Raw genomic sequence first — 27,408 nt, forward strand, 5'->3', positions numbered from 1 at the left:
ACACCAAATTCCTCCTGAGCCCCAAGGGCTACAAATGCTCCCCCGCTATATTTTTTGTTTGTCATAAAAAGCAATTTTCTAAGGAAAGCAGCAAGCTGGCGGCCTACTTGTTGTAAGAATTATTAATAGCCAATAAGCCGCTATTCATGTCTCCAATTGGAACGGGTCCTTTTTAGATAAAATTATCGGATGTTGTCAGGAAAGAAGGATTTATTTTGGAACCTAGAGAGGTTAATCTACAATGACACCAAGCGAATTCAGAGTACTTGCCCAATGGACCAAAAAAAAACAAAAAACTTACAGACGCTTTGAGAGACCTCAAAAAATTAAGAAAAATATTTTGAAGAATTATAAAGGTTGATGTCCCTATTATTGCTCGGAATCCAAGAAAAGTGCAGCACTATCACCAATTTAAAGGACAAAAGGAGCTACAAAATGGTATGCAGCTTGCGGGGTCAAATCATCATTATCAACGGTGCAACAACCGGTATCCGGTCTAGGCCTGCCTTAATAAGAAACTGCAAGTATCCCGGTGTTGTTGCCTGGTGTCCTAACCTACACCATCGATACATCCCAGGCAGGGTCTGCTACATATTCTCTTTCTACCATAGATATGGCCCCTGCAAACTTTCCGGGCAGGATCATCCTCATCCACACGGATTAAGTGATCCGCCCACCGCAAGCTATTGAGCCGGATTTTATCCACAACCGGACGGTCATGGTGTCGCTCATAAATTTCATCGTTATATAGGCTACGAAATCAGTCATCCTCATATAGGGGACCGAAACTTCTTCGGAGGATTCTTCTCTCGAAAGCGACCAAGAGTTCCCAATTTTTCCAGGGAAGAACCCAGGTCTCCGAAAAATGCATAAGGTGTGCATAGTTAATTGTCTTTTACAGTAAAAGCTTTGACCTTTCGAGCGGAACAATTATTGTAGGCTGAAATAAGCTCTCATGCGCGGATTTCAACATCGTAGCTGTTATCGGCTGTGATTTTCGACCCTAGCTATGAGAAGTTATACGCAGTCTCAAAATTGTAGTGTCCATCTTTATTGTTCTCATTTGATCAACACTATTTGATGTTGTTGGTTCCATGGTTTTTGGTGCCGAGATTGCCACCATGTACTTCTTCTTGCCTTCACTACTAGGTAGCCCGAAATCTCTCGCCGCCTGCTTGATTTGGATAAAAGTAGGCTGTATATTTCGAGTTGTTCCTCTCATACCAGCAATATCGTCATCATAAGCCAGTAATTGGGTGGACATCAAAAGGATTTTACCTCTCGAAGGTTAAAAAGCCTCTTAGACCGTTGTTAATATTGAATGATCTCGAAAGCGAACCTGCTACTTTTATCTGGGCACGCACATTGGTCGGAGCCGACCAAATCAGTCTTATCAATTTGGTCGGGATACCGAATTCTCTTATGGCCGTTTACAGTTTTACCCTGGCTGTGCTATCATAGGCGGCCTGAAAATCGATAAAAAGATAATGCCTTCCTTGCTTGCCGCAGAGAGAAAATCTGCTCTGTCGCTGACTTGCCTGGAGTGAAGTGTCAGGCATTGATTCGCTGCTCAACAACTGCAGCATCTTCAGATGATGAACCGCTTGATGTAGTTGGTCGCCTCCTACAATTCCATCGTCTCCTGGCGACTAATGATTCTTAAGCCGATGGATCACGCAAAGTGTTTTTTCCATGCTTGGTATTAGGCGCATTCGTCCCTCATCTTTAGTTGGCGGGATCCCCAGCTCGCCGATATTTTGGTTGTTGGGCAGTTAATCAAAGTCCACCAATCGTTCCAATATGCCCAAACGATTGGAAGACAGATTTGCCTCTTTATTCCGACAGGATGAGCATCGAGGTGTATAATTCTTGACCCTGTTGACTTCTTGGTAAAACTTCCATGACTGGTGGGGTTACTCTCTGTATTTCTCGCGTTCACAGACTTGAAGCGAAACTCGCTGCTCTGGCAGGATTTGATCGACCAGGTCAATGGAGACCTGTGGGGACTCGTTTACAAACCGGTTACCCGAAAAAACGGGGCTCAGTGGAAACTCTGTTCACTTAACGCCGAGGGGATGGACCGCATTGGACCTGCACTATTTCCCCCCCCCCCCCCCCCCTTATAGTAGGGCTCTTTTCGGGACGCTGCTTCCCCACGTGAGAAAAATGGGGGTAGTGGTCTGCACTATATGTAACTAATGTGATACAGAGAAGGAAACGACCCTGCATTTCATCCAGCTGCTGGGCTTCTTGAGACTTCAAACAATACCTAAGAAAGGTTTTCTTGAACGAAGAATCTATCCGCACTCTGCCTCTCAAATACGTCTTAGATTCACAAAAGCCCGAAATTGCTGCAGGCGGGAGGCATTTGGTCGATTACTTCTTAAAGCCTCTAAAGGCTACATTGATAATTGAGTCATGAATCAGTGGCCACTCTGAGGAGCCCAATTAGGGCTGTGGTACGCCGTTTTGATGCCACAAACTCTTAAGACCGTAACTGCTGTCAAGAGAGCAGGGAGGCAGAGTGAAGCCCCCTTGGATCTTCAGAGCCAGCCCGTAACATTCATAAATGAAAGCAGCTCTGCCACCCTGCAGCTAGAATTCGCTCTGAGGTCCCCAAAGAATATTTTACTCAGTGTCCCTAGCCTGACTCTAGCTAGAGCTGGGCAATTGCACTTTCTGTGCATCAAGGTTTTCTTTCCTTCTCCGCAACTTCGACAATCCGAATTGTATGGTAGGCCGAGCCTGGCAGCATGGTCCCCTATGGGCTAGTGCCCCGTGCAGACCGCGTAATCTTTAGTGCATTTGCACTCGTCTGGCACAGGAGCTCTCGTGATCGGTTATAAGTGGGCCAAATTCTCCTTAACTTGGCGCAGCCAGTAAGCGTTCGCCATCTAAGGCCCGCGTCTGCTAGGTAGTGCGAATAGACTCTGCCCCTGGCAGCCGCCAGCGAAACACCGACTGTATTCACCGAAGGGCTGCCAAGAGCAGAGCCTCACCTGGCCAATTCGTCAGTCCGCTCATTCCCCTCTATGTTCCCATGCCCCATGACTTTGAGCGTGCCGCCCTGACAGTTCAGCGCGTCTCTAAACTGTCCCACCAGCCTGGAAGATTTTGTAGCTGAGTACAAGGCCTTGATAGTCGCTTGGCTGTTGGTCAGAATAGCTATGTTGCGCTTGGGGCTTGAATCTCGCTGCAGCAATCGGGAAACTTCCAATATCCCCAGTACTTCCACTTGAAATACACTAGCGAAACCTGGGAGACCATTCGACTTGGATACACTGTGTGTATTCGAGAAAACCCCGCGCTGACTCCACAGACCATCTTTGATCCATCGGTAAAGAATTCTGAGTCATAACCTTGCAACACGCCGCCAGTCTCCCACTTTGCCCTGGTTGGAAAGTCCACAGCAAAGTTTCTCATGAAGTTCAGCTTGCGTGTGCCGTAGTCCGTGGGGAATACCCTAATTTCCCGAGGTACTTCATCTAGGATGTTGCTGTGTTGCTTTGAGATCGATTGTGTTTCAGATGGATGGGTTTCGTCTTCCACTCGTCTGCCAGGCGCTTGCTGTTGTATTGCTCAACAATCGCCTGGTATTTACCGGCCTCCTTATTCTTAGTAATTTTGCTGTGAATATGGATGGCCTTCTGATACTAGCTTTTGAGCAGGACACCAGTTGGCCTTCGCTTCTTATTTGGTTTGCGGCGACCGACGCTCTTGTCGGTTTTCACTTTCGAGGTATCTCCCGACGTCGAGGGTTTCGGGTTAGGGGTACTATGTCTGGTACTACACCCAGCTTGACGGCAGTGAATTCCATGCTGAAGCCACTAGTCCGTCTGCCGCCTCGCTCCGGGAGGTCCCTGCGTTTGGTTTTAGCACAGCGGTGCTACGGCTGGCACCGAGTGTACTGCTCTCGACGGCTACTGTCTCCTGGCTAGATGCCAGCAACTCGTCCTCCGATGATGTGCCTCGCATCACCCCCTCTTCTTCTATCGTCGTTTTTTGTATTTTTAAATCTGAGTCCATGACTTGCTTCCATGAGTAATCCAGGAAAAGTGTTCACCCAGGCTGGCCCGGCCAACAGAGTCAGGGTCTTATTTGAAACTGAAGGTGCCCAAGCTATTCAGAGTTCGCATACTAAAGATCAAGCCCCCCCTTGGCCACGCAACCCTCGGCGTATGTTGGTCCTATTAGCACCTTCTTCAGTGTAACTTGAAGCATAATCAAACCAGGCCGCCAAATTGGGTAGAAAGCCTGATTCTTTTTTGCATAAGAAAACTTCGTTCATAAATTGAAGTCGCGCAGCTGGAACCCTGAGTGAAACCTGCGATAATGAAGCCCTAACTTACGAATGACAAAAGCATCAACATGTTGCCAAATTAGTGTTTACTTCCGGAGAGCTTATCACTGTGAAATGATACAATGTTCAACATGACGTGTATGCTCTCGTGAGGGCTTTCACCTAACTGAAACTAATTGCACGCTGTTTTTCCTAATATCTGGTCTCTGCATTTTCAAGCGATTTAATTTGAAATTCATCTCTATTTTATCGAACACTATATAATCTATTCATTTAGAATGCAACAAAGTGTTCGATGACCCAATTTCAAAATACTCAATAACAAGCTACTAAAGCCTTTTGGCATCTGAAATCCCCGAAATTCCCTATTTAAGCCAGGCAAATTAATGAGCGCTACTATGCCGAAATAATCGTACAATCCGCTACTATTGTATTTACTCCCATCACAAATGCACCTCATTATCTATTGATGTATCTATTCTGCAAATCCATCTATCTTCCCAAAATACCATCATCCAACTGTATTAAATATTATTTCATCAAATATTTTGCAGATTCAACGTTACAAATCCCGAAGAGCCGCAATTCATTCTAGACAACCTGGACACGCTTACAACAATGATGACAACCGAAAATAATTCGCTGAGAGTGAGGATTTACGCAGTCAATCAAAAGGGGCGTAGTCCTGGTTACGCACTACACGATTTCGTAATTGGCTATACATCGCTTAAGACAGGTGATTGATAAAATATCCTTTTTTGTTGATACTCAGATGATATGGCGCTACGCTTGTTTTCGGTCTTTATTCCCCGGATCAATTTCATGTGATCCACCTTCTTTCCTGCGGTACTTTAGGCACAGCGAAGTGATTAGTGTACAATGGCGTTGGTGAATAATTTTTGAGGGATGTTTTCGTATTTTCTCCGTCATTTTTGAGTTTTTTTATTTGTTTTTCGGCATGCGTTAATGCTGAGGGAAACTTTGTCGGTCGGATAAGAGTCGAAATTATACTTCAGCTCCAGATAGCTCCAATGGCGTGCTACATATAAAGCTGAGTAGCCTAAGAAATTGGAGCTGAAAAAAATAGAACACTTTCACTCTGCGAAGTAAATCTTCATTGATTGATCTACATCAGCTTTTCCACCCCCTCAAAAACTTTTCACATCGTACATAGTATGTCATTTTCGCTTGTCAATCATTTAACTAATGGATTCTCTTTGTACGTTCTTTTCTCCTCGGTTATTCCTCTCTCATCTTTGTATATGCTTTTGTTTTTATTCATTCTTTACACGCCTTCGTACTCCTTTTCAATTTCAACGCGTGTCAACCGTCATCAATCCACCAACCCGCTGGCAAACGCAAAGCAGAAAGTGATGCATCATTGACACTATCGCCCGTTTTTGTGGGCACCGTATTGACTATTATTGTTATCAGTCTTGTCATCGCATTGAGAATTTTCATCACGACATTCTTGCAAAATTTGAAAAGAAATCGTCAGCAAAATTCAAAAGGACCTGTGTGCGGAACGTTGCAGCAAACGGTGAAAAGTGATTCGTTCAAGGTAAGTTGATTTGAGAATTCTAATGAAAATCCACCCACATTGGGCGCATAAATTTAAAAGTGTTTTTAGGAGATTATTATTATGTTAAAGGAAATTTCACTGCGTCTTCAAAGAATTATTGTGCCCCTATTACTGGTCATAGTCTACCTAATCACTATAATATGTCAAGCAAACCTATAAACGTCACGAATTTTGAGATATTCCCTACCTTCAAGTATTTCAACTTGACATGACACGACAACTTGTATTAAATATGTACTAAATATTCTAAATATGGCTCGACCTACTTCGCACAAGTTCCAGACACTGTCCCATAACGTGTACGGAGGTTACAATACAATTCACTGAACCTGCAGAGAGTGTCCTTGGATATCCCCAACTTCCCCAGGTGACAGTTTAGTCAACAGCGGCCATTGAGTACTCCTAAAATCCGGAATGGTTGTGGTGAATTTTAAACAGTCCTTTGCGCGCTTGGGCTCGTGCTGCGCCATACGTCCCCTGAACTGCTCCATTCCCGATAAGTTCGCACGGTATAGTTCCCTCCGCTGTTCCTCTTCCTTCTTCAATGTGATAGCCATGAAACCATTTCCAAATTTCAAAGAAGGATTCTGGTCCCTGTGGAGGCGACTCTGCCCCCTTCCTGGCCAGTTCATCCACTGCCTCATTGCCTCCCAACCCAACATAACCAGGAACCTAGATTATCATCATCATCAACGGCGCAACAACCGGTATCCGGTTCAGGCCTACCTTAATAAGGAACTTTTGTTTTGCGCCGAGGTCCACCAATTCGATATCCCTAAAAGCTGTCTGGCGTCCTGACCTACGCCATCGTTCCATCTTAGGCAGGGTCTGACTCGTCTTCCTTTCCTACCACAGATATTACTCTTATAGATTATAGATTATTAAGCCGGATTTTATCCACAACCAGGCGGTCGTGGTATCGCTCATAGATTTCGTCCCTATGTAGACTACGGAATCGTCCATCCTCATGTACGGGACCGACAATTCTTCGAAGGATTCTTCTCTCGAACGCGCCAAGAGTTCGCAATTTTTCTTTCTAAGAACCCAAGTCTCCGAGGAATACATGAGGCCTGGCAAGATCATTGTCTTGTACAGTAAGAGCTTTGACCCTATGGTGAGACGTTTCGAGCGAAACAGTTTTTGAAAACTGAAATAGGCGCGGATGTCATCTTCATAGCTGTTATGGGTTGTGATTTTCGACCCTAGATTGGAGAAACTTTCAAAGGTCTCAAAGTTGTAGTCTCCTATCTTCATTGTTTTCGTTTGACCAGTGCAATCTCGCGCCGCCTGCTCGATCTGGATAAAGGCAGTTTGTACGTCTCGGGTCGTTCTTTCCGTGATGTCGATATCGTCAGCATAGGCCAGTAGTTGGGTGAACTTAAAGAGGATGATGCCTCTCGTATTTACCTCAGCATCATGGATCACTTTTTCCAGGGCCAGGTTAAAAAGGACGCATAATAGAGCATCCCCTTGTCGTAGACTGTTGTTGATGTCGAATGGTCTCGAGAGTAATCCTGCTGCTTTTATCTGGCTGGTCTTATTGATTTCGTCGGGATACCGAATTCTCTCATCGCTGTGTACAATTTTACTCTGGCTATGCCGCTTTAAAGTCAAAGTCAAAAGATGGTGCAACTCATGCCCAAATTCCAACAGTTTTTCCATCGCTTGTCACAGAAAGATAATCTGATCTGTTGCTAATTTTCCTGGAATGAAGCCTCTTTGGTATGGGCCAATGATGTTCTGGGCGTATGAGGCTATCTGGCCTAGCAAGATAGAGGAGAATATCTTATAGGTGGTACTCAGCAACGTGATACCTCTATAATTGCTGCACTGTGTGATACTCCATTTTTATGTGTGAGACAGATAATGCCTCGTCGCCAGTCGTCAGGCATTGATTCGCTGTCCCACACCTTGAACATTAGTTAATGAACCACTTAGTGGAATTGGTCGCCTCCATATTTAACCAATTCGGCAGTACTTCCATCGGCTCCTGGCGACTTATGGGTTTTAAGCCCGTAGATTGCGCGGACTGTTTCTTCTATGCTTGGTGGTGGCAGCATTTGTCCGTCGTCTTCAGTTGGCGGGACCTCCAGCTCGCCGATATTTTGTTTGTTGAGCAGTTCATCCAAATACTCAGCCCATCACTGCAATATGCCCATTCTGTCGGAAATCAGATTTCTCTCTTTGTCTCGGCAGGATGAGCATCGAGGTGTATAGGGCTACATTTTGCTGACTTGTTGGTAAAACTTACGCGCTAGTGCGGTTGCTCCTTATACTTTGCGAGTTCACAGACTTGTTGGTTCTCCCAAGCGTCCTTCTTCCGTCTGTGAAGGTGGTCAGCCCTACCCAACCCCCAACCTGGAGGACCAGTTGGTAATTTTTTCCCGTTTTTAGGCGCGGGAGACTCGCCTTCATCCTTCTGCATCTGCAGCTTTTCGTTAAGAAAGAGTTTCCAGCGGTCACCACATGAAGGTGGAAGTAGGATTTGGTAGTAGAGCTGTTGGTGTTGGTTCAGCAGGTGTTTCCCAGGTTTTATGCTCCATTGTGGGTCCACGTTTCGGCCTGGGACCTATACTACCCGTTGACTATCAACCCACACCACAGTACACAGACCATATTATACGAGCCGAGCGTATTCAGTCTCTTAAGGTATTCCCACAAAATTTTTAGAGTTCACCTGCTTGGACATAAGTTCCTTAATCGCTGCTTGACTGTCGGATAAAATAGCAATGTTCTGCCCCTGCAGATCCTTTGGAGGTTAAAGGAGGCACATCTGTTTGTGGCGTATATTTCTGCCTGGGATATGCTAATGTGCTTACCTTTTGACTCCAAGTACATTACATCCACTCCCCGCTGCTGTGAGGAATCCGTCAGTGTACCAAGTAGTTAGTCTCTGGTTTAAACTGTATGCCACAGTCGTGTTCTCCCAGTTTGACTTTTACTTTTTACTACTGTGAAACTTCTTCTTCTTCAGACAGACTGCTAGCTAAAATACTCCACCTTGCGTCGACAACACTAACTGGCAACCGTTTGACAAATTACCTCAGGCCAGGAGCGCAACCGTCATGATTCAAGGAGCCTCAGCTACCCTGGTATCTCTCCATTTCCATATTTTTCGTCTTAAGAGTGCCTTGAGTGCTCGCCCTGCAGCATGAGTTTTATCTTGTTATCTGATGGCACTCTGTTGACAGACAATGGTGGCCTCGCCTCTCGCAGGAGAAAAGACTGGAGCCAGGCATCAACCACCACATCTTCACAGTAAATGCAGTAAGGTAGCCGTAATTTCCCAATTGTGTGCAGGTAAGACTGAAAATATCCGTGGCCGAAGAGCGGTTGTTGGCGGTGGTTAGGTAATAATTAACCGCACCGTGTTTTTGATTGATCCACGGCCATACTCTCCATCTACGTCTCGATTTTCTTTCACACGATTGCTGCCATGTGCAGAGAGTGTAGCCTCTCTCTTTATAAGCGACGGTTCTCCAGAGCTAGGGGGAATCCATGTTCAGCTATCCATCTGCTAACTCACCGTATTACCAGTTTGCTGAGCTTGTTCAACCGTACGCATGGCAACAAGTGCCGCAACATAATCCTCGTACCCGACAAAATATGATTTTCAGGCATCTTGAGTCGAAGAAGACTTATAAGGCGTTCCTTGAAATACAGAAATGGTTTTCCAGTGCTCAAGTATGTGGCAGTACCTGCAGCATGTATTGCGTCAGTCAGTCTTGACTTCATGAGCTCCACAAGCACCTCTCTCGCTGTGTTCAACGTACTCGGATGATGGTATGCTGACGGGTTTACCTTTTTCCATGCTTACCAGCGCTAAACTCATAACCTTCCAATACGAGGGAAAACATACACTCTCAAACATGTGTGGAAAGCGCTGAGTAGCCAGTTTGGCTTATACTTGCAAAATTGATTCAGCACAGCGTTGGGAATACCATCCGGTCCTCGTGCTTTTTGTCCTTCATAGACAGAATCGCCAATTCTAGTTCCTTTACTGTGAAGAGTGGGCATTCCTCAGTACCACCCCTCCCATCGACAGCATGACCTCGACTGGAGTGGTCAGGAAAAATGCATGCACGATTTCTTCCATCTTCACAGCTTCCATGGAACAGGATGATCGACGGCCACCGAATTTTTGGAAACCAACTTAGAAGTGAGGCCCCATGGCTCCTTGTTTACGTCGTTGCTTAGTTCTTGCCAGCACCGTGCCTTCTGCCTATTAATTTCGTGCAGAGTTGATTTTTCACCGTTACCTCACCTTGGCCTCTTGAACGCTATGCAACCCGACGAAGTCTACAGCAACTCCTTCGTAGAATTGTACTTTCAGCCGCCCACCAGTACACAGGTGACTTCCTGTAATTGAGACTCCTGTCTGTCTGTCCTCAGTTTTTCCTTGTGTACGTGGACAATTGTGTTGCCAAATCTATAGTTGATATGGCACGACGTTTGTTTGCCTCCAGGGATCAATCATTAATCCCGATCGTGAAGAATTTACCCTTGCCGTCCACGGTGCTTTTGAAGTACCATAAGATCTTCCGTCTCTAGTGCTGTGACTTTAGGAAGAAACACTGTGACCATGGGTGCTCCCAGTACATCATCCCCAGCACATGCGAACGAGTCTGCTCCTTCCCAGCCTGGCATTTAGAGACTATAATCCTAAGCCTCTGCGCAGAGTCCTCCACAGCGAAGTCCATCAATATGTGACCTAGTCGAAAGCGTATCCCGATAAATACAAGCTTCGCACTTTATCCCTTGCACATTTGCCTGGCGACAAGGTCTTCTATAGCCTCTCTGCTCCTCACGAATGAGTATTTGCTCGTTTTTGGCAATATGGCCAGTGGAAAGCCCTTGACCGTATTAGCATGTTTAGGCTTCCCGACTTCTGCTTTCACCCCTGACCTACCCGGGATTTCCCCCTCTTGGGTTGTGGTTTACGTTTCTTTAATGAGCATTCCTGGATGGCCACTAATCTCCGTCGCTCCGATAATGATGGCTTAGGTCTGCGCTCTTAAGGCCCTTTTCTGGTTTCAGGGTTTCCTTCACATAACATAGGTACCATATAGAACTTGTGCCACTGAGGCCTGATCTCAGACTTGACTTTGCTTGTTCCTGCTTTTTGAGCAGTGGCCTTTGTTGGTTGTAGTCCTTGCAGTAAGTCAATCTTGACCTTAAACCCAGTGCTTGATGCCTCAACTTCTCCCTTTTGGAGTTTAATCACCTGGCTTCCTATGTTTCGGAGATGTGCCCTCGCCTAGTGGGTCAGTTCGTGTACGGTACAGGATCCAACTTGTTTGTTGTTATTCCCACGAGTATGGGAGTTAGGAGGCCGCCGAGCCATAGCCCCCCGTAGCACGATAAAGTCAAACTTACTCACTGAGGTGACCGAATATAAGTGTGCCTTCGCTCGAATACAGTCAGTTACTTCCGACAGCAAACTATCCAATGGGTAGGGTTCACACGACACCCTGGTTTGAGAGAGATGGTTTTCCACACCCCAATCTAGACCACTCACTAACGGTCTTCGTAGACGAGAGGCTCGGCTCCTGGAGGATCACATATCAAAGAGAGACATATCACCTTCAGAGAGTGACAGGTTGGATCTAAGGAGCTATATTCCGTATCAGTCTATCCTACAGTGCACTGTTTGGTCCCTTTTCTACGAGATAAATAACCCCAAAATTTATTTCAGATTTACGATTTTATCAAAATCAGAATATCTAAAATTAAACAACTCCTTTCCCCAGAAAATGTTAACATCAAATTACCCAAGTATCTCCAACAACCTGACATTATGTTCTCAACTAGTCAAAACAAATCGCAACTAACCAAAATAATGAATTTAGAATAAAAACTGCAATTTCGCCAAAACAACTTTTAACAATATTCACGTAGAACTAGTTTTTACTTAAACTGAAAAACTTTCCGGGGAAATTCTCTCCTTTCCGTTGGAAATAAAAAGGAACAACTTTTAACTGGCAGTTACGCCAAGAAAGTTGAATTGTCGAGCACAGTTTCTACCAATTCCTTTTTTCAGATTTTATTTCTTCCGACAGATTCTCAAATGTTACAAAAATTGTTTTCACAATACACACAAACATGTGCAGACGGAGACAAGGACATACGATTTTCTCTGCAGAAGTCATATCCATCAAAGTTGTCCTTTTCATATCAAAAGTATGGAAACAAAGTGAAACGGATGACAAGAAAGAATCTTATTCGTTCGAGATAACGATTGAAACTATGCAGATGGAACGACAAAAGATACAGACTTGATTCCTACAAAGTATGCATTCCATTGTGAGGTTACAGTCGCCCCGAAGAGGATATCCTTTAGTTTTGTCGTACCACATTTTCCCTCGAGTATTCGTAATCAAAAAGTGATACAAAGGAACATCTTGACTTTTGTCCCTTTGAATTATTTTTTTCGTTAGGAATGATTGCGTTTTTATTGAAATTTACGGGAGCATTGATGGAAGCTTTAGGATTGTAACAAAAATGACTGTAATTCTATGAACTCTACATACTCCGCCAATGGGAGCCATTTATCCAACTTATGTGGAAGCTTTTACCAAAAAAAGCCCAGTGAGACAATTCAAGAAATTTATGAAATGAAATTTAGTATCCTTCCTTAATCCACCTTCATGAGAAATCCCATAAATTAAAAGTTTTTAGATACAAAAGCTCTCAAAAATATAGGTAGGTATTAGTGGCCGCTCCAAGGAATCCAATTAGCATTGTGTGCGCCGTTTTGATGACACAAACTCCTAAGACCATGACTGCGGTTATGAGAGCAGGAAGGCAGAGTCCAACCAGCTCGGATTTTCACAGCCAGCCCTTAGCATTCACGAAGGAAAGCACTTCTACCACCCTTCATCTAGGAATCTCCCCGAGGTCCCCAACGAATGGTTTACCCAGTGTCAGTAGCCTGACTCCAGCTAGAGCTGTTCAATCGCAGAGAAAGTGCATGAGGGTTTCCCCCTTTTCTCCGCAACTCCGGCAATGCGAATTGTACAGTTTGTCGAGCCTGGCGGCATGGTCCCCTATGTGCCAGTCTCCCGTGCAGACGGCCGTAATATTCTATGTCTTTGCACGCGTCTGGCACAGGCGCTCCGGTGATCGGGCTATGTTGTGAGCGGCCCAAATCCTCCTTGACTTGGCACAGGTGGTGAGCCTTCACCACCTGAGGGCCGCTGCTGCTAAGTAGTGTGAGTAAATTCCGCCCTTGACAATCGCCAGCGAGTTTACTGACTATACTCGCCGAAGGACTGCCAAGAGCAGAGTCCCACTTGGCCAATCCGTCAGTCTGCTTATTCCCCTCTATGTTCCTATTTACGAGAACCCAGAGTACTGTGACCTTGAGTGTGTCGTCCACTCTGTTCAGCACATTTCTGCACTGCTCAACCAGCCTAGAAGATGCTGTCGATGAGCAAAAGTCCTTAGTAGCCCAGCAACAGTTAGGTATACTGTTTGTCTGCAGTCACCACTCAACCGTGCCAAATACTTCGTGGAGAACATTTCTCTGGATTTTCCCTTCAGGTAGGCAGGCTGGAACTTAGAGAAAGGCGTTCTCCCCATAATCGCCCATAAGCGGATGTCCAGGACGCACTCTAGGGTCTTCAACACGAAACTCATGGGCGCGCCTGCCCGCTTTCGGCATGAAAACTCCTTGTGCGCGTCTCCAGGACTGTGGTACGTATCCTAAAAAGATACAGCTCCGGTAAATCTCGACAAACCACGGCTGCTTATGCAGCATGACTGCCATTATGCCATCTTGACCCGGAGATGTATGTGGGATCGGCCCAGCCGATCTTTGATTTAATAGTCTCGTACGGCTGATTTGGTTACAAACCCTTCAAGCAAGGCTCTGAATCACAGCCCTCCTCACTGTTGGGAAAGTGCATCTAAACCAACAGCTCCAAGGTTTCACCAGAAGATTCCGTCCAGGAGCCTTCCAACTTTTTAAAAAAGAATGCGCTCTTATGTTCCTTGGACAGAATCTTCCTGATCTTTGTGGATTTGCTAGTGCTTTCGATGTTCTGAGAATAGCCCAACCAATACCACCTCTCGGCAGTCTTGATGGCCGACTTGTACTTCATCAAGCAGTCCTCGTATACCTACCGATATTTATGCCTGTTGCAGATGTTGAAGATTTCCCTAGTCAATTTCCTGAGGCTGGAAAAGTCGTCATTCCACCACGGTGGCAGTGTTATCTTGCTATATTTAGCAGCGGACATGACTTTGAAGGTGGTGCCGAAGGCTTTTTCTAGAGCCCTGACCTTTAATTCCAGTTCATTTGTCGTGCCAATCTTGCCAATTTGCGCACCGGGGAGTTTGTTCTTGAATACTTGACCGTCGATTGGGTACAAGCTATACCCAGCTTGACGACAGGGGATTCCAGGACGGAAGCCACTAGTCCGTCCACCGTTTCGCTTCGAGAAGTCCCTGCGGTTTATTTTACCATAGCGGTGCTTCGGCTCACACCGATTGTACTGTTCTCGACGGCTACAGTCGGCCGTTCAGATGCCAACAGCTCGTCCTCCGATGATACGGCTGGCATCACCACCTCTTCTTATCTCGTCAGTTTATTTGTTTTTTTGATAACAGAGTTCACATCTTGGTTCCGCGAGTAGTCCGGGAAGAATGTCCACCCTGACTAGGCCGGCCACCAGGGTAAGGGTCTTATTTGAAACTAAAGGTTTCAAAGTATTCAAAATTCACATGCTAAAGACCAAGCTGCCCATTGGCCACGCAGCCACCTCCTCAAAAATATAAAGCTGACAATTCAGAAATTTTTATTTCCATGACAATGTGTCTTTTGAAACATGACATGACCCTCAGCAAAGAACCCATTACCCAGCCTTGTGGTACCCTCCCCCCCTCTGGCAATATAGTCTTTAGGACCCTCATCCGCCGGTATCAGAGGGTTTTCTCTGAGAGGTAATTCTATACTTGGCTCGCCAAATTTCCGGGAAAGTCATGTCAGTAAACGCGCCTTTAATTCGCCCCAAGTTGAAGAATTGAATGCAATTTTGACTTCCAATGGCAACACCGCGCAGCAGATTTCAGTGCGATTTTTGCCTGGCTCACCATCGTGCTTATTACATCCACTATAGAGTAGGCCTCTTGAAACCCATAATGACGTTGCTACAGGCTATTACCACTTTCAACGATGAGTTACGGTCTATTGTCGATAACTGTCTCCATCATCTTCCTCAGTGTATCCAGCAGGCAGATCAGATGATATGATGCTGGATCTCCACGTGGATTATTGGGTTCGCTTTTTCCATAGGGGAAGGAATATTCCTTCTGCTGGGCACGCCTCGAAGGTGGTGACGAAATCTAGAGCCTTGTTATCGCCGATCCTGCCACATATTCCCTACAGCATCTCCTCGGTAACTGGAGGTATCTCGCATTCGTTGACCTCCACCACAGTTTGCCATCCGCTGTTTTTGCGGTGAGGGAACAGCGTTGCAACAGTTTTTTTCAGAAGGCGCGGACAGATCTCCTGGAGCGATCTTCATAGCTTATTAATTACGACCCTGTAAGCCCCACCCCAACGGTTTATATCAGCATCTTCGCACAACTGTTTGAAGCAACTCCTTTCACTTTTGCGAATCGCCTCCCTTAAGCGGTCCGAACTTGTCTATTCATCCCCTCTCGATCGCTGCTGCCGGGATTTTCTCTAAGCCTCTGGTGAACGCGGGCTGACGGTTTGACCAGGCAAGGCTCTGCTCTTGGCAGTCGCTCGGGGAACACAGTCGGTGTTCCGCTGGCGGCTGTCGGGGGCCGAGTCTACTCGCACTACCTAGCAGCCGCGGGCCTGAGATGGCGAAGGCTTACAAGCTGTGCCAAATCAAGGAGAATTTGGCCCGCTTATAACATAGCCCGATCACGAGAGCTCCTGTGCCAGACGCGTGTAAATGCATTCAAGATTACGGCGGTCTGCACGGGGCACTGGCCCATAGGGGACCATGCCGCTAGGCTCGGCTTACCCTACAACTCGCATTGCCGAAGCTGCGGAGAAGGAAGGGAAACCCTCATGCACTTTCTCTGCGATTGCCCGGCTCTGGCTCGAGTCAGGCTGCGGACACTGGGTAAACCATTCTTTGGGGACCTCAGTGAGATTTCTAGTTACAGGGTCGGAGAGCTGCTTTCCTTCGTGAATGCTACGGGCTGGCTCTAAAGATCCGAGCCAGCTGGACTCCGCTTCCCTGTTCCTATAACAACTGTCACGGTCTTAGGAGTTTGAGGCATCAAAACGGCGCACCAAAGCGCTAATTGGGCTCCTCGGAGCGGCCACTGATACCTACCTACCCGATACCTACCCCTGGTGAACGCTCCTTACTCGCAAATATGCGGCTCCCAAGCTTAAAGTTTCGTTGTTGAGTTGCCTAATGTTGAACAGTCACCTAGATTATATTAGAAAAGCGGGCAGCGCTAATAGTATTACTTCAAAGTAGAGGAGTCAGATAAGTCCTAACTACATGTTTTCTAACCGCCCACCCGTAGGTAGACCAAATTGAAGCAGAATGAGGCCTTTTTAAATCTTTTGCGTTTTAAATCACACGGTATCTTGTGATCAGGGTTTAAAATGGCACATTAGAAGGAAGTGATAAGACTGACAAGGTTAACCCTGACCAATGTGCGAGGCCAGACAAAAGCAGCAGGATCACTTTCAAGACCATTCGACATCAACAACGGTCTATGACAAGGGGATGCCCTATCACCTGGCCCTGGGGAAAGTGATCCGTGATGCTAAGATGAATGCAACGAGTACTACCCTCTTTAAGCCCACCCAACTACTGGCCTATGCTGACGATATCGACATCATGGGAAGAACAATCCGAGACGTACAAACTGCCTTCAGGATAGGAGAATACAACTTTGAGACCGTTGATAATTCCTCTTACCTAAGGTCGAAAATCACAACCGATAACAGCTACGATGATGAAATCCGCGCACGGTTGTTGGCAGCCAACAGAGCCTATTTCTCTGCTCCGCCCAAAACGTCTCACCATTGGGTCAAACCTCTTACTGTACAAGACAATGATCTTGCCAGCCCTCATGTATTCCTTGGGGACTAGGGTTCTTAGCAAGAAAAATTGCGAACTCTTGGCCTCGTTCGAGAGAAGAATCCTCCGAAGAATTTTTGGCTCCCTACATGAGGATGGACGATTCCGTAGCCTACACAATGACGAAATCTATGAGCGATACCATGACCGTCCGGTTGTGGATAAAATCCGGCTCAATAGGTTACGGTGGGCGGGTCACTTAATCCGTATGGATGAAGATGATCCCACCCGGAAAGTCTATAAGGGAATTTTTGACCCCCTGCATGAGGATGCACGATTCCGTAGCCTATATAACGACGAAATCTATAAGGGCAATATCTATGGTGGAAAAAGTAGACGAGGCAGACCCTGCCTGAGATGGAGCGATGGTGGCCCCAGATAACTTTTAGGGATACTGAATTGGTGGACCTCGGCGCAAAACTGGGATGCCTGCAGTTCCTTATTAAGGCAGACCTAGACAGGATACCGGTTTTTGCGCCATTGATGATGAATAGGAAGTAACCCGAAAAATTGAAGCTTTAGCTCGTTATCGCTTCCTCTTATTCATTGATTTTGGAAGAGTTCGGAGAACTTCAATAGGTAGTATATTTCAAGAATTCTCAACTATTTTTTCAGGTACTATATAGCTATTTTATCGACCACAATTTAACTTTAGTTAGGTCGAACTAAAGTCAAATTGTGGCTAATTCTAAAAATATATTAACTGACTCTGATTAGAAGGTTTTTTCACTTCCGTGAATGAAGGGTTTAGTTCCCCTTCTGAGGACGAGTTCTCTTCATTCTTTTGATAGCTCTAAAAATATATGAACTGTTTAGAAAACCTTTTGCCCTATTAGAATATATCAATCACTTTAGCACAACCTTACATTTTATTCTTTTCTCTTCCCATATTTACTCTACGACTGGAATCTCAACTTACCATGATTTGCTTTGGCTGGATGTCCTTCACCTCACCACCGCTCTCACCCTGAATTGACATCAACGAAAATAATCTGGTGTCGACCTCGAAATAAATAATCCCAACAAAATCAAACAACAAACAAATGGAAATGATAGAAGGGCGGCAACATGGAAAAACCACGATGGCAACATACAGACATAAAAACGAAATCATCGACAGATGATATCATCGAGGATGAACGAGATCCAGATGTGATACCATCACAATTCGGTATTTTTATGGATTAGAATAATTGTTAGATTTATAAGCATTGAGCAAAGTAAATATTTAAAAGAAAGATGGCATCGGGATTTTATGATTTGTGGATTTGAGTTGGAACCTTGGAATTTTATTTTCATGATTTTTCCGATTGTACGAGAGATTTTTAATGTTCGTTTGCAAGGGGTGAGTTTTGGGGTTGAGTTTTCTGTTTTTACTTTGTCCATAATCCAACTCCATATCGAAGATGATTCGAGAAATATTAATTCACCAAACAGAGTAAAAGAAAATAAATTTGATATCTACCGTGCATCTGAATCGCAATTTGTAATGGATTTTTGCTTTATTAAAAATGACGCCCAACGTGGGCTCAATCAATGAAATCTAAAACTTACTTTATGGATGGAGTATTCAAGACCCACGTTGCTATGAAAACTTGACCTTAACTTCAATCTGAATCAGTGACAAGGTCACCCAACGTAAATCAACTCTCACGAAACTATTCAAAATTGCGTAATAACCAAATATTTCAAACGAATGCCTTCCATTCGTCTTCAGCAACGCATTCAAGAGTATACCGAGTGGTGACAACAATTAGAACCACACTTTGTTAGACTAGTTAAGAGCTACTAACAAAATGTAGACAACTACAATCACCAAGATCCTTTCCTCCTAACGGAAAACTACCATCAGCAACCATGGAAGGTTTACCCATGTGTCGACTTAAATTCCAACCACCACGTAAAATAGTCCACTAGTCCCACCTCCAACTTGCATAAACCTCCTCCCCTCCCCCCCTTGTCTGCGCATCCGGCTCCCCATATGAGTCCCTAAAGTCCTTCAAACAAAACATCCATAAATCTCGGTTAGAACTCCTATCGTCTGATCAACCTCATTTTCCGGTTGTCCTCCTCTTCTAACTGGTGAAATGAACTAGCCTCGATCGCAACAGCAGAACTAGCCTTCGATTAGCGAAGAGATTATTGTCAACAAATTATACATTCAGGCGATCAGAATGACCGATTTCGTGAGTTTCTGAAGGAAAACTCAAAATTTTGCAGATTGCAATCAATGAGACAATATTTCAAACCTACCTAATCTTCTTCTTTTTCTTCAGCCTTTGTCCCGCCCACAAGCGGGGTCGGCTCGTCGTGATCGGATTCGTAATTTGGTTCTATCAAATGCCTGATCTGGATGCAATCTCGAGGCTTTTAAATCCCCATCCAGCGTATGGAGCCACCGTTGTTTCGGCTAGTCTTTTGGCCGTTTACCATCGACATCAATGTTCAGACCAAACTTGGCAAGTGAATTCTCGTTAGCGCGAATTACGTGACCATACCATCGAAGACGTCACTCTCGCAATTTTTACACGGTCGGTGCAAATCCATAACGATCACAGATATCCTCATTTCGGATGTGATCAAAATGTGCCACGCCACTAGTCCAATGCAACATCTTCGTCTCCATTACCGCAAGACGCCGTTCATTATCATCTATAGTCGGCCAACACTCAAAACCATAGAGGACGACAGGACGGACAACATTGCGGTAAATTTTAGATTTGAGACGTTCGTTAATACGTCGATCACAAAGAGCACCAGTTGTGGAATGCCACTTCATCCAAGTTGCGCTAATGCGTGAAGCAATTTCATAACACAGTTCTCCATTGGCTGATAGCGTTGACAGTTGGCAGTGATTGTGCCTATGAAAACATCATCTGCATAAAGCAGTGTGTAGCGCGCTGGACGTTGGATGTCCCGTGTGACGATGCCCATAACAAGAACAAAAAGGAGTGGTGAGAGGACGCTTCCTTGATGAGCACCAACAGAGACACGAAGCGGTTTTGATACACCCGCCATACTTCGAATTTTACTTTTCGGACTGTGGTAGAGCAATTGAACCCAGCGCACGAGTTCTTCTGGCACTAAGTGTTGTCGTAAATCATACCAGATTAGTTCGTGTGGCACAAGGTCAAACGCTTTCTCTAGATCCAGAAATGCAATGTAAAAAGGGCGACGCTTCTCACGGTGTTTCTCCATGAGTAACCGCACAACGTGTATTGCGTCAGTATTTCCGCAGTTCTTGACAAACCCAGCTTGATTCACGGTTATTTCAATGATTTTGCGAATACGGTTGTCAAGAATACGTTCAAAAATCTTCATCGTTTGGGAAAGTAACCGCGTCAGACTGTAATTGGAACATTTCGCTGGACTACCTTTCTTTTTCCATATTGGAACTGTGGTACCTTCTTGCCAGTCAGATGATGTTCTTCCCTCCTGAATAACCCGATTAAAGAATTCACTGAGCCACAGTGTTGGGTCCCAGCTCTCCGCTTTCTAGAGCTCAGATGTCGCCGGGGCGGGGATTTTGATAAAATATCAGGCCAACCGAATAATGAATCCCATATTCCCCCCTACTCTTTTTTATTATCTACTGCATACCTTTTTACCAGGGTCGTTGCACAGTTTCTTTGATCGTTATTTAAGGTTACCCGCCTTCCTTCTTTGATGATATATATGCTTTCCACTACATCTAAAAGGTGAGGTTTCCGCATCCTCTTTATAACATCCAGATTGCCCACCGTTATGGTATGTCCCTCTTCCACCGTATGCCTTGCTACCATTAACTTGATGTCCAAGTGGTAAGAAGTCATAGACTTCGAATCCACTCGCGACTGTGAGATCGGATTTTGGAAGCCTCACCTAATTCATGTTCCACCATGGAGAAATCTGTGGAAGACAGGCTCCCCACTTCAGTGAAAACCTACACCCGGTGTCTACGGCGCAGTCAGCCAAAAAGGATAGTACAGCAACTCCCTTAATGAGAGGAACTGGAAATCTGACTACGGCCGGCATATAGATGACACTGTTACCTAACTCTTCTAAAATACGAGGGAGGAAGGCTCGTCAGAGGAAAACTTTAGCCGCAAAGGAGAAAGAACTACAGATTTGCTGTCAGAACCTCCTCCTCCGCCTGTACCCGGAAAAACGGAAGCTGAGAAAGTTGCAGGACTGTCCTTATATATTTCTGGTTCAAGAGCCATGGGTTACTTTTTACAGGATCTGTGGCATTGGATCAATCAAGGGGACTAGAATCTTATTCGATGAAAGGTCCTCGAGACCGAGGGCTTGTGTTCTGATGTCAAAATTGTTAGAGGCAACCATGCTGAGATAATTCTGTTCCCAAGACATTGTTCCGGTCAACTTACAATACCAGGTTAATGGCAAGAGGAGTCATAGCTTCCTCTGCTTACTTACTACTATCATTCTTTGTGTCCTCCGCCGACGCAAGAACTAAGGGATCTGGTAGTGTATGCAGAATCAAGTGGCCTTGAACTTTTAATAGGTTGTGATGCGAACGCTCAGCATATTTGTTGAGGCAGTATCAATTGCAATCCTAGAGGAAAGAAGCTGTTTGATTTGATCACTTCAGCTGGCCTGATGACGGCAAGCGTAAGGTGCGCCCCTATGTTCTTCGGCACAAGAAAAAGTGAAGTAATTAACCTAACAATCTGCACTTCAAAGTTGTTAGAGTTTATTAGAAACTGGCGAGTACTAGATGAAGTCTCACCCTCAGATCACCGCTACTTAGAATTTAATCTAACTACTGCTAACCGACAGTCTGTAATACAAACACGGAATCCTAAGAAAATGGGTTGGACACAATTCAATGAACTTCTTGGTGACAAAGTGGAGCTCCCTAGACGACTGAGAACTCCTTTGCGATAGAGGATCAATTGGCAACTCTAAACGGCACGCTTTTCGAGTGCTTTGAAAAGGCTTGTCCTATTTCCCTAGACCAGCATTGTACAATAGTTCCATGTTGGAACCGAACTACAGTGGCTCAGGAAATCAACCAGACGACTTCTAAATCGTGCTTGCAAAAGCAAAAAAGATGAAGACTGGCTAAATTTCCGGAACTCACAGTGTGAATATAAGAGGCTCGTAAAACGTTCGAAACAAGACTCTTTTAGAGCGTACTGTGCGGACCTGGCAGATGAAAGAGAGACTTCCAGGTTGTGTGGAGTCCTTAATAAGGAAAGGAAAACCGAAATTTTTTCGAGCATGTCTTGCTCGGGGCCTTCCTTTTGGCAGAAGGTGATGGTAGTCTTCATACCAAAGTCTAGTTCTCGCAATGCCTTCTGATTCTCAAATCCCCATGCATCTGTTTAGCAGGAGATATGATGTTATCTTGAAACGGAGAGAAAACTGAGACGAACCAGAAGAATGCATGTCAGGATATACTGACATCTTCTACACCGATGACTCAAAGACAGAAAACGGTTCTGGAGTAGAAGTCTAGCTCTCGAATAAAAACGAGAAGTGGGCTTTCCTTTGGGAAAATACACAACGGTCTTTCAGGCTGAAGTGTATGCGATCCTAAGGGCGACAAACTGGATGATTGACGAGCGGTTGAAGAGCAGGCGCATCGCAATTTAGTCAAGCTGCATCAAGGGCGTTGAGTAGTACTGTGATTACTTCATAAAACGTTCAGGAATGTAGAAACCGATTGAACTCTGTGTCTAGATTCAACACGGTGGATTTAATCTGGTTACCTGATCATTATGGTGTAGAGGGAAATAAAATCTCGAGAGGCTTCAATTTTCCCCATGCCCGGGCCGGAACCAGCAATTCGGGTGTCGGTAGCATTGGCTGATGCTTCTATCAAAAACTGGGAACAAGCTTCCCATAATGACCGGTGGGGAGGCCTTAATGCTGCTAGACACACCAAACTTTTCTTGTCAGAACCAAACAAACATACTGCAAAGTTTATCCTGTCTAAAAGCAAGAAGACTTGCAGAAGTATTGTGAGCATTCTGACTGGCCATAATTCACTAGCTGAGAATAGGAATTATCCAAGAAGGTACGTGACCATCCTGCAATGATGAAGCGGAATCCGCGGAACATTTTCTATGTGAGTGTCCCGCCTATGGACGCATCAGACATCGTGTTTTAGGTTTTTGGTGCTGATGTGCTCCAACTGCAGCGGATAGCATCACATCCATTAACGGAAATCCTGCGATACATAAACGAATCCCGGATATTCCATTAGACGAGGGAATGGACCACTAAGGTCTGAGTGCTCCGAGGCTTTGCCTCTCCCCCACCTCAAACACACACTGCACGGAGGATGGTTGCTCAGCTTATGACGTAACTAGCGTCCTTATTGACTGTGATGACACCGAGTTCGATGTGCTTTACTAGAAGGTGAAAGTTGAGGTGGTAGTTCTAGTTTACACAATAAAATCACAGTTTTTTCTAAAAAGACGATAGGGGGATGCCAAATAATTATAAAGAATAAAGAATATTTTTGTAGATTTCTAGGAAAGTCCCGAATGAGTGACAGCCCAGTGACAACGCAGCCCACTTACCCACCGTATTGCACTCGCTCTTTCCCACCCCTCCCCCTCTACTCTTATGGATTTCCGGTAATAATATTTTCTTAAAGAAGTATGGAAACGTAGCCTTTTCAATTCAATCCTGTTGACTTCGTTTCATAACTCATTCAAAATAAATATGTTGACAATCCTGGTGATGTTTTTCACAATACGTCATTAGGTCCTGCTGCAAATCCCTCCACCCATTCCATGCCCTTGTCCCATGCTTTCTAACATATTTTCCTACAATCGTGTTAACCCAGCTGACGAAAAACACAAACATAAAGAGAACAAGTATTGCCTTTAAACGTTCATTCCCTTGAATTCTCCCCCAAAAAAAGAAGATTATTGCATATTACATGAGACTGGATAAAATTTTCCGGAAGAAACGAAACAAATGAACACAACTCACCCAAAGAACAAAAATGCCGGAGAACAAAAAAAGGAAACCCAACCGTGACTTACTCACCCTAAGCCCCAAGTCACCCAATTATAAATCCCCCGATCCCTTCTGTTTTTTCATCCACTGCTGACATGTTCTAAATGCCATGAATATTTATACAATGATGCTCTGCCATGCTCAATTTTGAATTCCATAAATATTTAATGTAATATAACACATTTTTGTTTTTGTTCCATTCACTCATCCGCATTCGCTACGCTTCGGTTTGTATTACACAATTGAACGTGCTTCCATCCATCGGTGACCTCGCGGGTATACGACTGGATCCCGGACTGTGGCTGCTCACCGAAATCCTGAAAAATTTCACATTTCACATTAAATAATGATTGGAATTTTCGCTGCCGATATTGTCAACACGCAATCAATGTTAATATGCATCCCCGGGGGCGGTGAATCGATTACAGTTGGAAGCGGTGGAGGCGGCGTTAATTCGAACGGCAGTAGCGGGGAGCATCACCACTTCACGCCGCCACCTATAACAAAATGGTCGCCTAGCTCGAACGTAAGTATCTCAATTTAACCTTCAACCTTTGTTTTTCTCGCTTCCTCGAATTTTAAACTTGGAAATCCTTGAAACAAACTCAATCAATGCGAATTCAATTCTGGCGCCCAATGTGGGTTCAACATTCCATGCAACTCGGAGCATGTCATTTCCATTTGCTTTCCGCTAAAATTACTCGAAGCAAATTCATTCCGTCCTCGCTAAACGAATAAATAAGATTTTATCACCTGGAAAAAATCCTGAAAGGTTTCCGCAAAGTAGCTATTATACAAAAATGTCAATACCTCAAGCGACAAATATGTTATGTGTGCACACCCGTGCGCTAAAATTCATTTCAATCTGCTGTAAAACTCTTCATTTCCGAACAGTTTTCCCTGCCAATTTCACCTTCAGATATTTCCCTCAGAATGAACTCGAAAGCAAACGATCGAACGAACAAGGACGAACGAATGAATGAATAACTTCTCAATTTTTTCCACATGACATGATCGAAATTTGAAATGTTGTCCTGGCATTTATCGTTACATTTAGAAAGCAGAGGAAAAAAGTGAATATTTGCACATGGAATATGTTTTTTATCCCGTTTGCTTCCTTGTCATCGTTGTCGACATCCCTTCAATAAGGGCACTCTCGGGAGATCCGCTTTTATGTCCTGTGATAAACTTATGGGTAACGATTCGCGAGGATACTTGCTCGCAATTGCCAGTTCTGAAGGTTGGATACATTGTATGGGGCGAATTTTCCCAGTAGAGGACTGACAGCCGAGATGGGGTTGAGAAAGGTCTGCTATTGGCACGACGTCCTTTGAAATTTGACATTTTTTCAGTTGGCTACATTTGTATTTTGTGGACTAACCTTCCTTCAATTTCCCTGTATTCAAATTCGTATTTAACAGGACAGCTTACAGCTTGAGTGGAAGGGTATTGGCACGTTGCTCTTATTCTGCTAGAGAAAGTTTTCCTACCAATACACATCAGGCGTTGGAGGAACGATTTTTCGAAATTAAATTCCCTTTTCCAGGGAAAACTATCATAACTAGATTGGCCTTCTAGCTCCAGTCGGTATTGTTTCAATTAAATCCACAAAAGATTTCCAAACAATTCTCCCAGATCTTCCTCCATTTTACTCATAACAGCTGAAACTATGCAGTGACCCGAGCGTTTGAGAATGTTGTGTTGTTCCGTAGAGACAGAGTCATTCTTTTAGCCCTGTTTAGAAGTCACCTAAAACGCACATCTAGTTATCCATTCCCCGCTTGTTCATTACAAACGGCGCCCAGCATGAGACTTGCAAAAGTCTGTCAAAATAAGACTAAAGCAGAGGAAGGAGTCTCTTAAAATTGGGAGTTTTTGTAATTATGCATGGAAAGGTATCCCTTGTCCGATCCCAAAAGCTCCATCGTGCTATCTCACTCTAACATACATAATGTTAGTGGTTAGTGGGCCACCTACTGCTTAAATGTCCTTCATTCCTCTTTTGCTGAATGATTTTTTTTCAATTGTTAAAGCGCAAGATATCAGTGAAAGAGAGAAATAGAGTCTAATTGGAGTTATTCCACTATGCTAAATCCTACCTGATCTCTCTTGATCACAGGTCCCGCGACAGGCCGACCAAGAAAATGAATACAATGTCGTCAGAAACAAGATGATGAGTCGACGCGGCAGGACGGGCCCCGGTCCAGTCGAGAAATGGGCAAGAGTTTTCAACCTATGGACGGCGCCAGGACGTAAACAAGTTAATCCGGACAAAACAAATACGTGTCTGCGCGATAAATGCTGGTGCCCTAATTGGAAAGGCCAAGAAACTCAGAAGAGCCCTTCGGAAAAGACGCATTGATATCTGCACTCGGCAAGAAACCCGATGGTTTGGCGCCAAAAGCTGCGACATTAAAAGCGAACACGGTAAAAATGGCTATAAACTTCTCTATTTTGGTAGCCCACACACTCAATATGGTGTTGACATTGACATCTCAGAGGGTTTCCGTGATGCCATTAAAAAAGACGAGCGACTTGATGATCGGTTGATGAATCTCATCGTTATATCAGCTGATCGTATTATTCATTTCTTCACCGCATAGGCACCACAGACAGGTCGATCTAATGCCGAGAAAAATACCTTCTGGCAACTTCTCGATGAAAAGATTTGTCACGCGCCTTCTGACGACAATATCATCATGGCCGGTGACTTAATGGCGATGTGGGTGAAAAAGCAGACGGTAGCAGGTGCCATGGGAGAAAAGGGTTCAGAGCACGCAATAAGGGTGGCGAGCGTATAATCGATTTTACGGGCACCCATGACCTTGTTCTTATGAATACGTGGTTCATCAAACAATTGACTAATTTTCCTACATTTTACAGTTAGGACAGTAAAACGCAAATGGACTATATTCTCATAAGACGCCAACATTTTATCACTGTCACTGATTGCAAAGTCGTTCCCTATGAGACCGTCTTGCAGATTAAGCCACAGATAAAACAGCGTGAGAAACGCATTGGCCCGCGGTGCATTAAATGTTGGCGATTTCGTGAGAAGAAAGAAGAAATGATCTTACTCAAACGATTACCGACCATTACGAATGTGGACGCATCATGGAACCAAATGAAAGACACGATCCACAAAGCGGTCACTGCAACCCTCGGGGTCACCAAGCCAGGTAAGCGGTACATCAACCGAGATACTTGGCTTTGGAATAATGATGTTGAAATGAAGGTCCGGGAAAAGAAACGCCTCTACCACAAATTTCTCGACGATAAAACGTTGGCCAATTGGCAAATTTATAAGAAAGCCAACCAGGAAGCCAGTCACTGTCACCCGAGCGGACCATTACAAAAGACTCCACGATAAGCTGGACACTCGGGATGACGAGAGACATCTGTACCGACTTGCTAAAATCCGCAGCGAACGTACACAGGATATCGAACACTTCTGTTGTGTTAATGACAAGAAC

The 27,408-nt window shown here is 44.7% G+C and overlaps 1 protein-coding gene across 1 annotated transcript in view; it reads left to right on the forward strand.

Moving 5' to 3' along the window:
• The window catches only part of LOC119652819 (irregular chiasm C-roughest protein), a 626,589-nt gene that overhangs the window by 573,321 nt on the left and 25,860 nt on the right, over positions 1-27,408 (forward strand). Inside the window, exons 16-19 of the mRNA XM_038057146.1 lie at positions 4,855-5,036; positions 5,668-5,861; positions 18,017-18,131; positions 24,364-24,461. Coding sequence (XP_037913074.1) covers positions 4,855-5,036; positions 5,668-5,861; positions 18,017-18,131; positions 24,364-24,461 — 589 coding nt within the window. The remainder of the gene's footprint in view (positions 1-4,854; positions 5,037-5,667; positions 5,862-18,016; positions 18,132-24,363; positions 24,462-27,408) is intronic.

The sequence above is a fragment of the Hermetia illucens genome, chromosome 3 (assembly GCF_905115235.1).
Source record: "Hermetia illucens chromosome 3, iHerIll2.2.curated.20191125, whole genome shotgun sequence".
Taxonomy (NCBI): domain Eukaryota; kingdom Metazoa; phylum Arthropoda; class Insecta; order Diptera; family Stratiomyidae; genus Hermetia; species Hermetia illucens.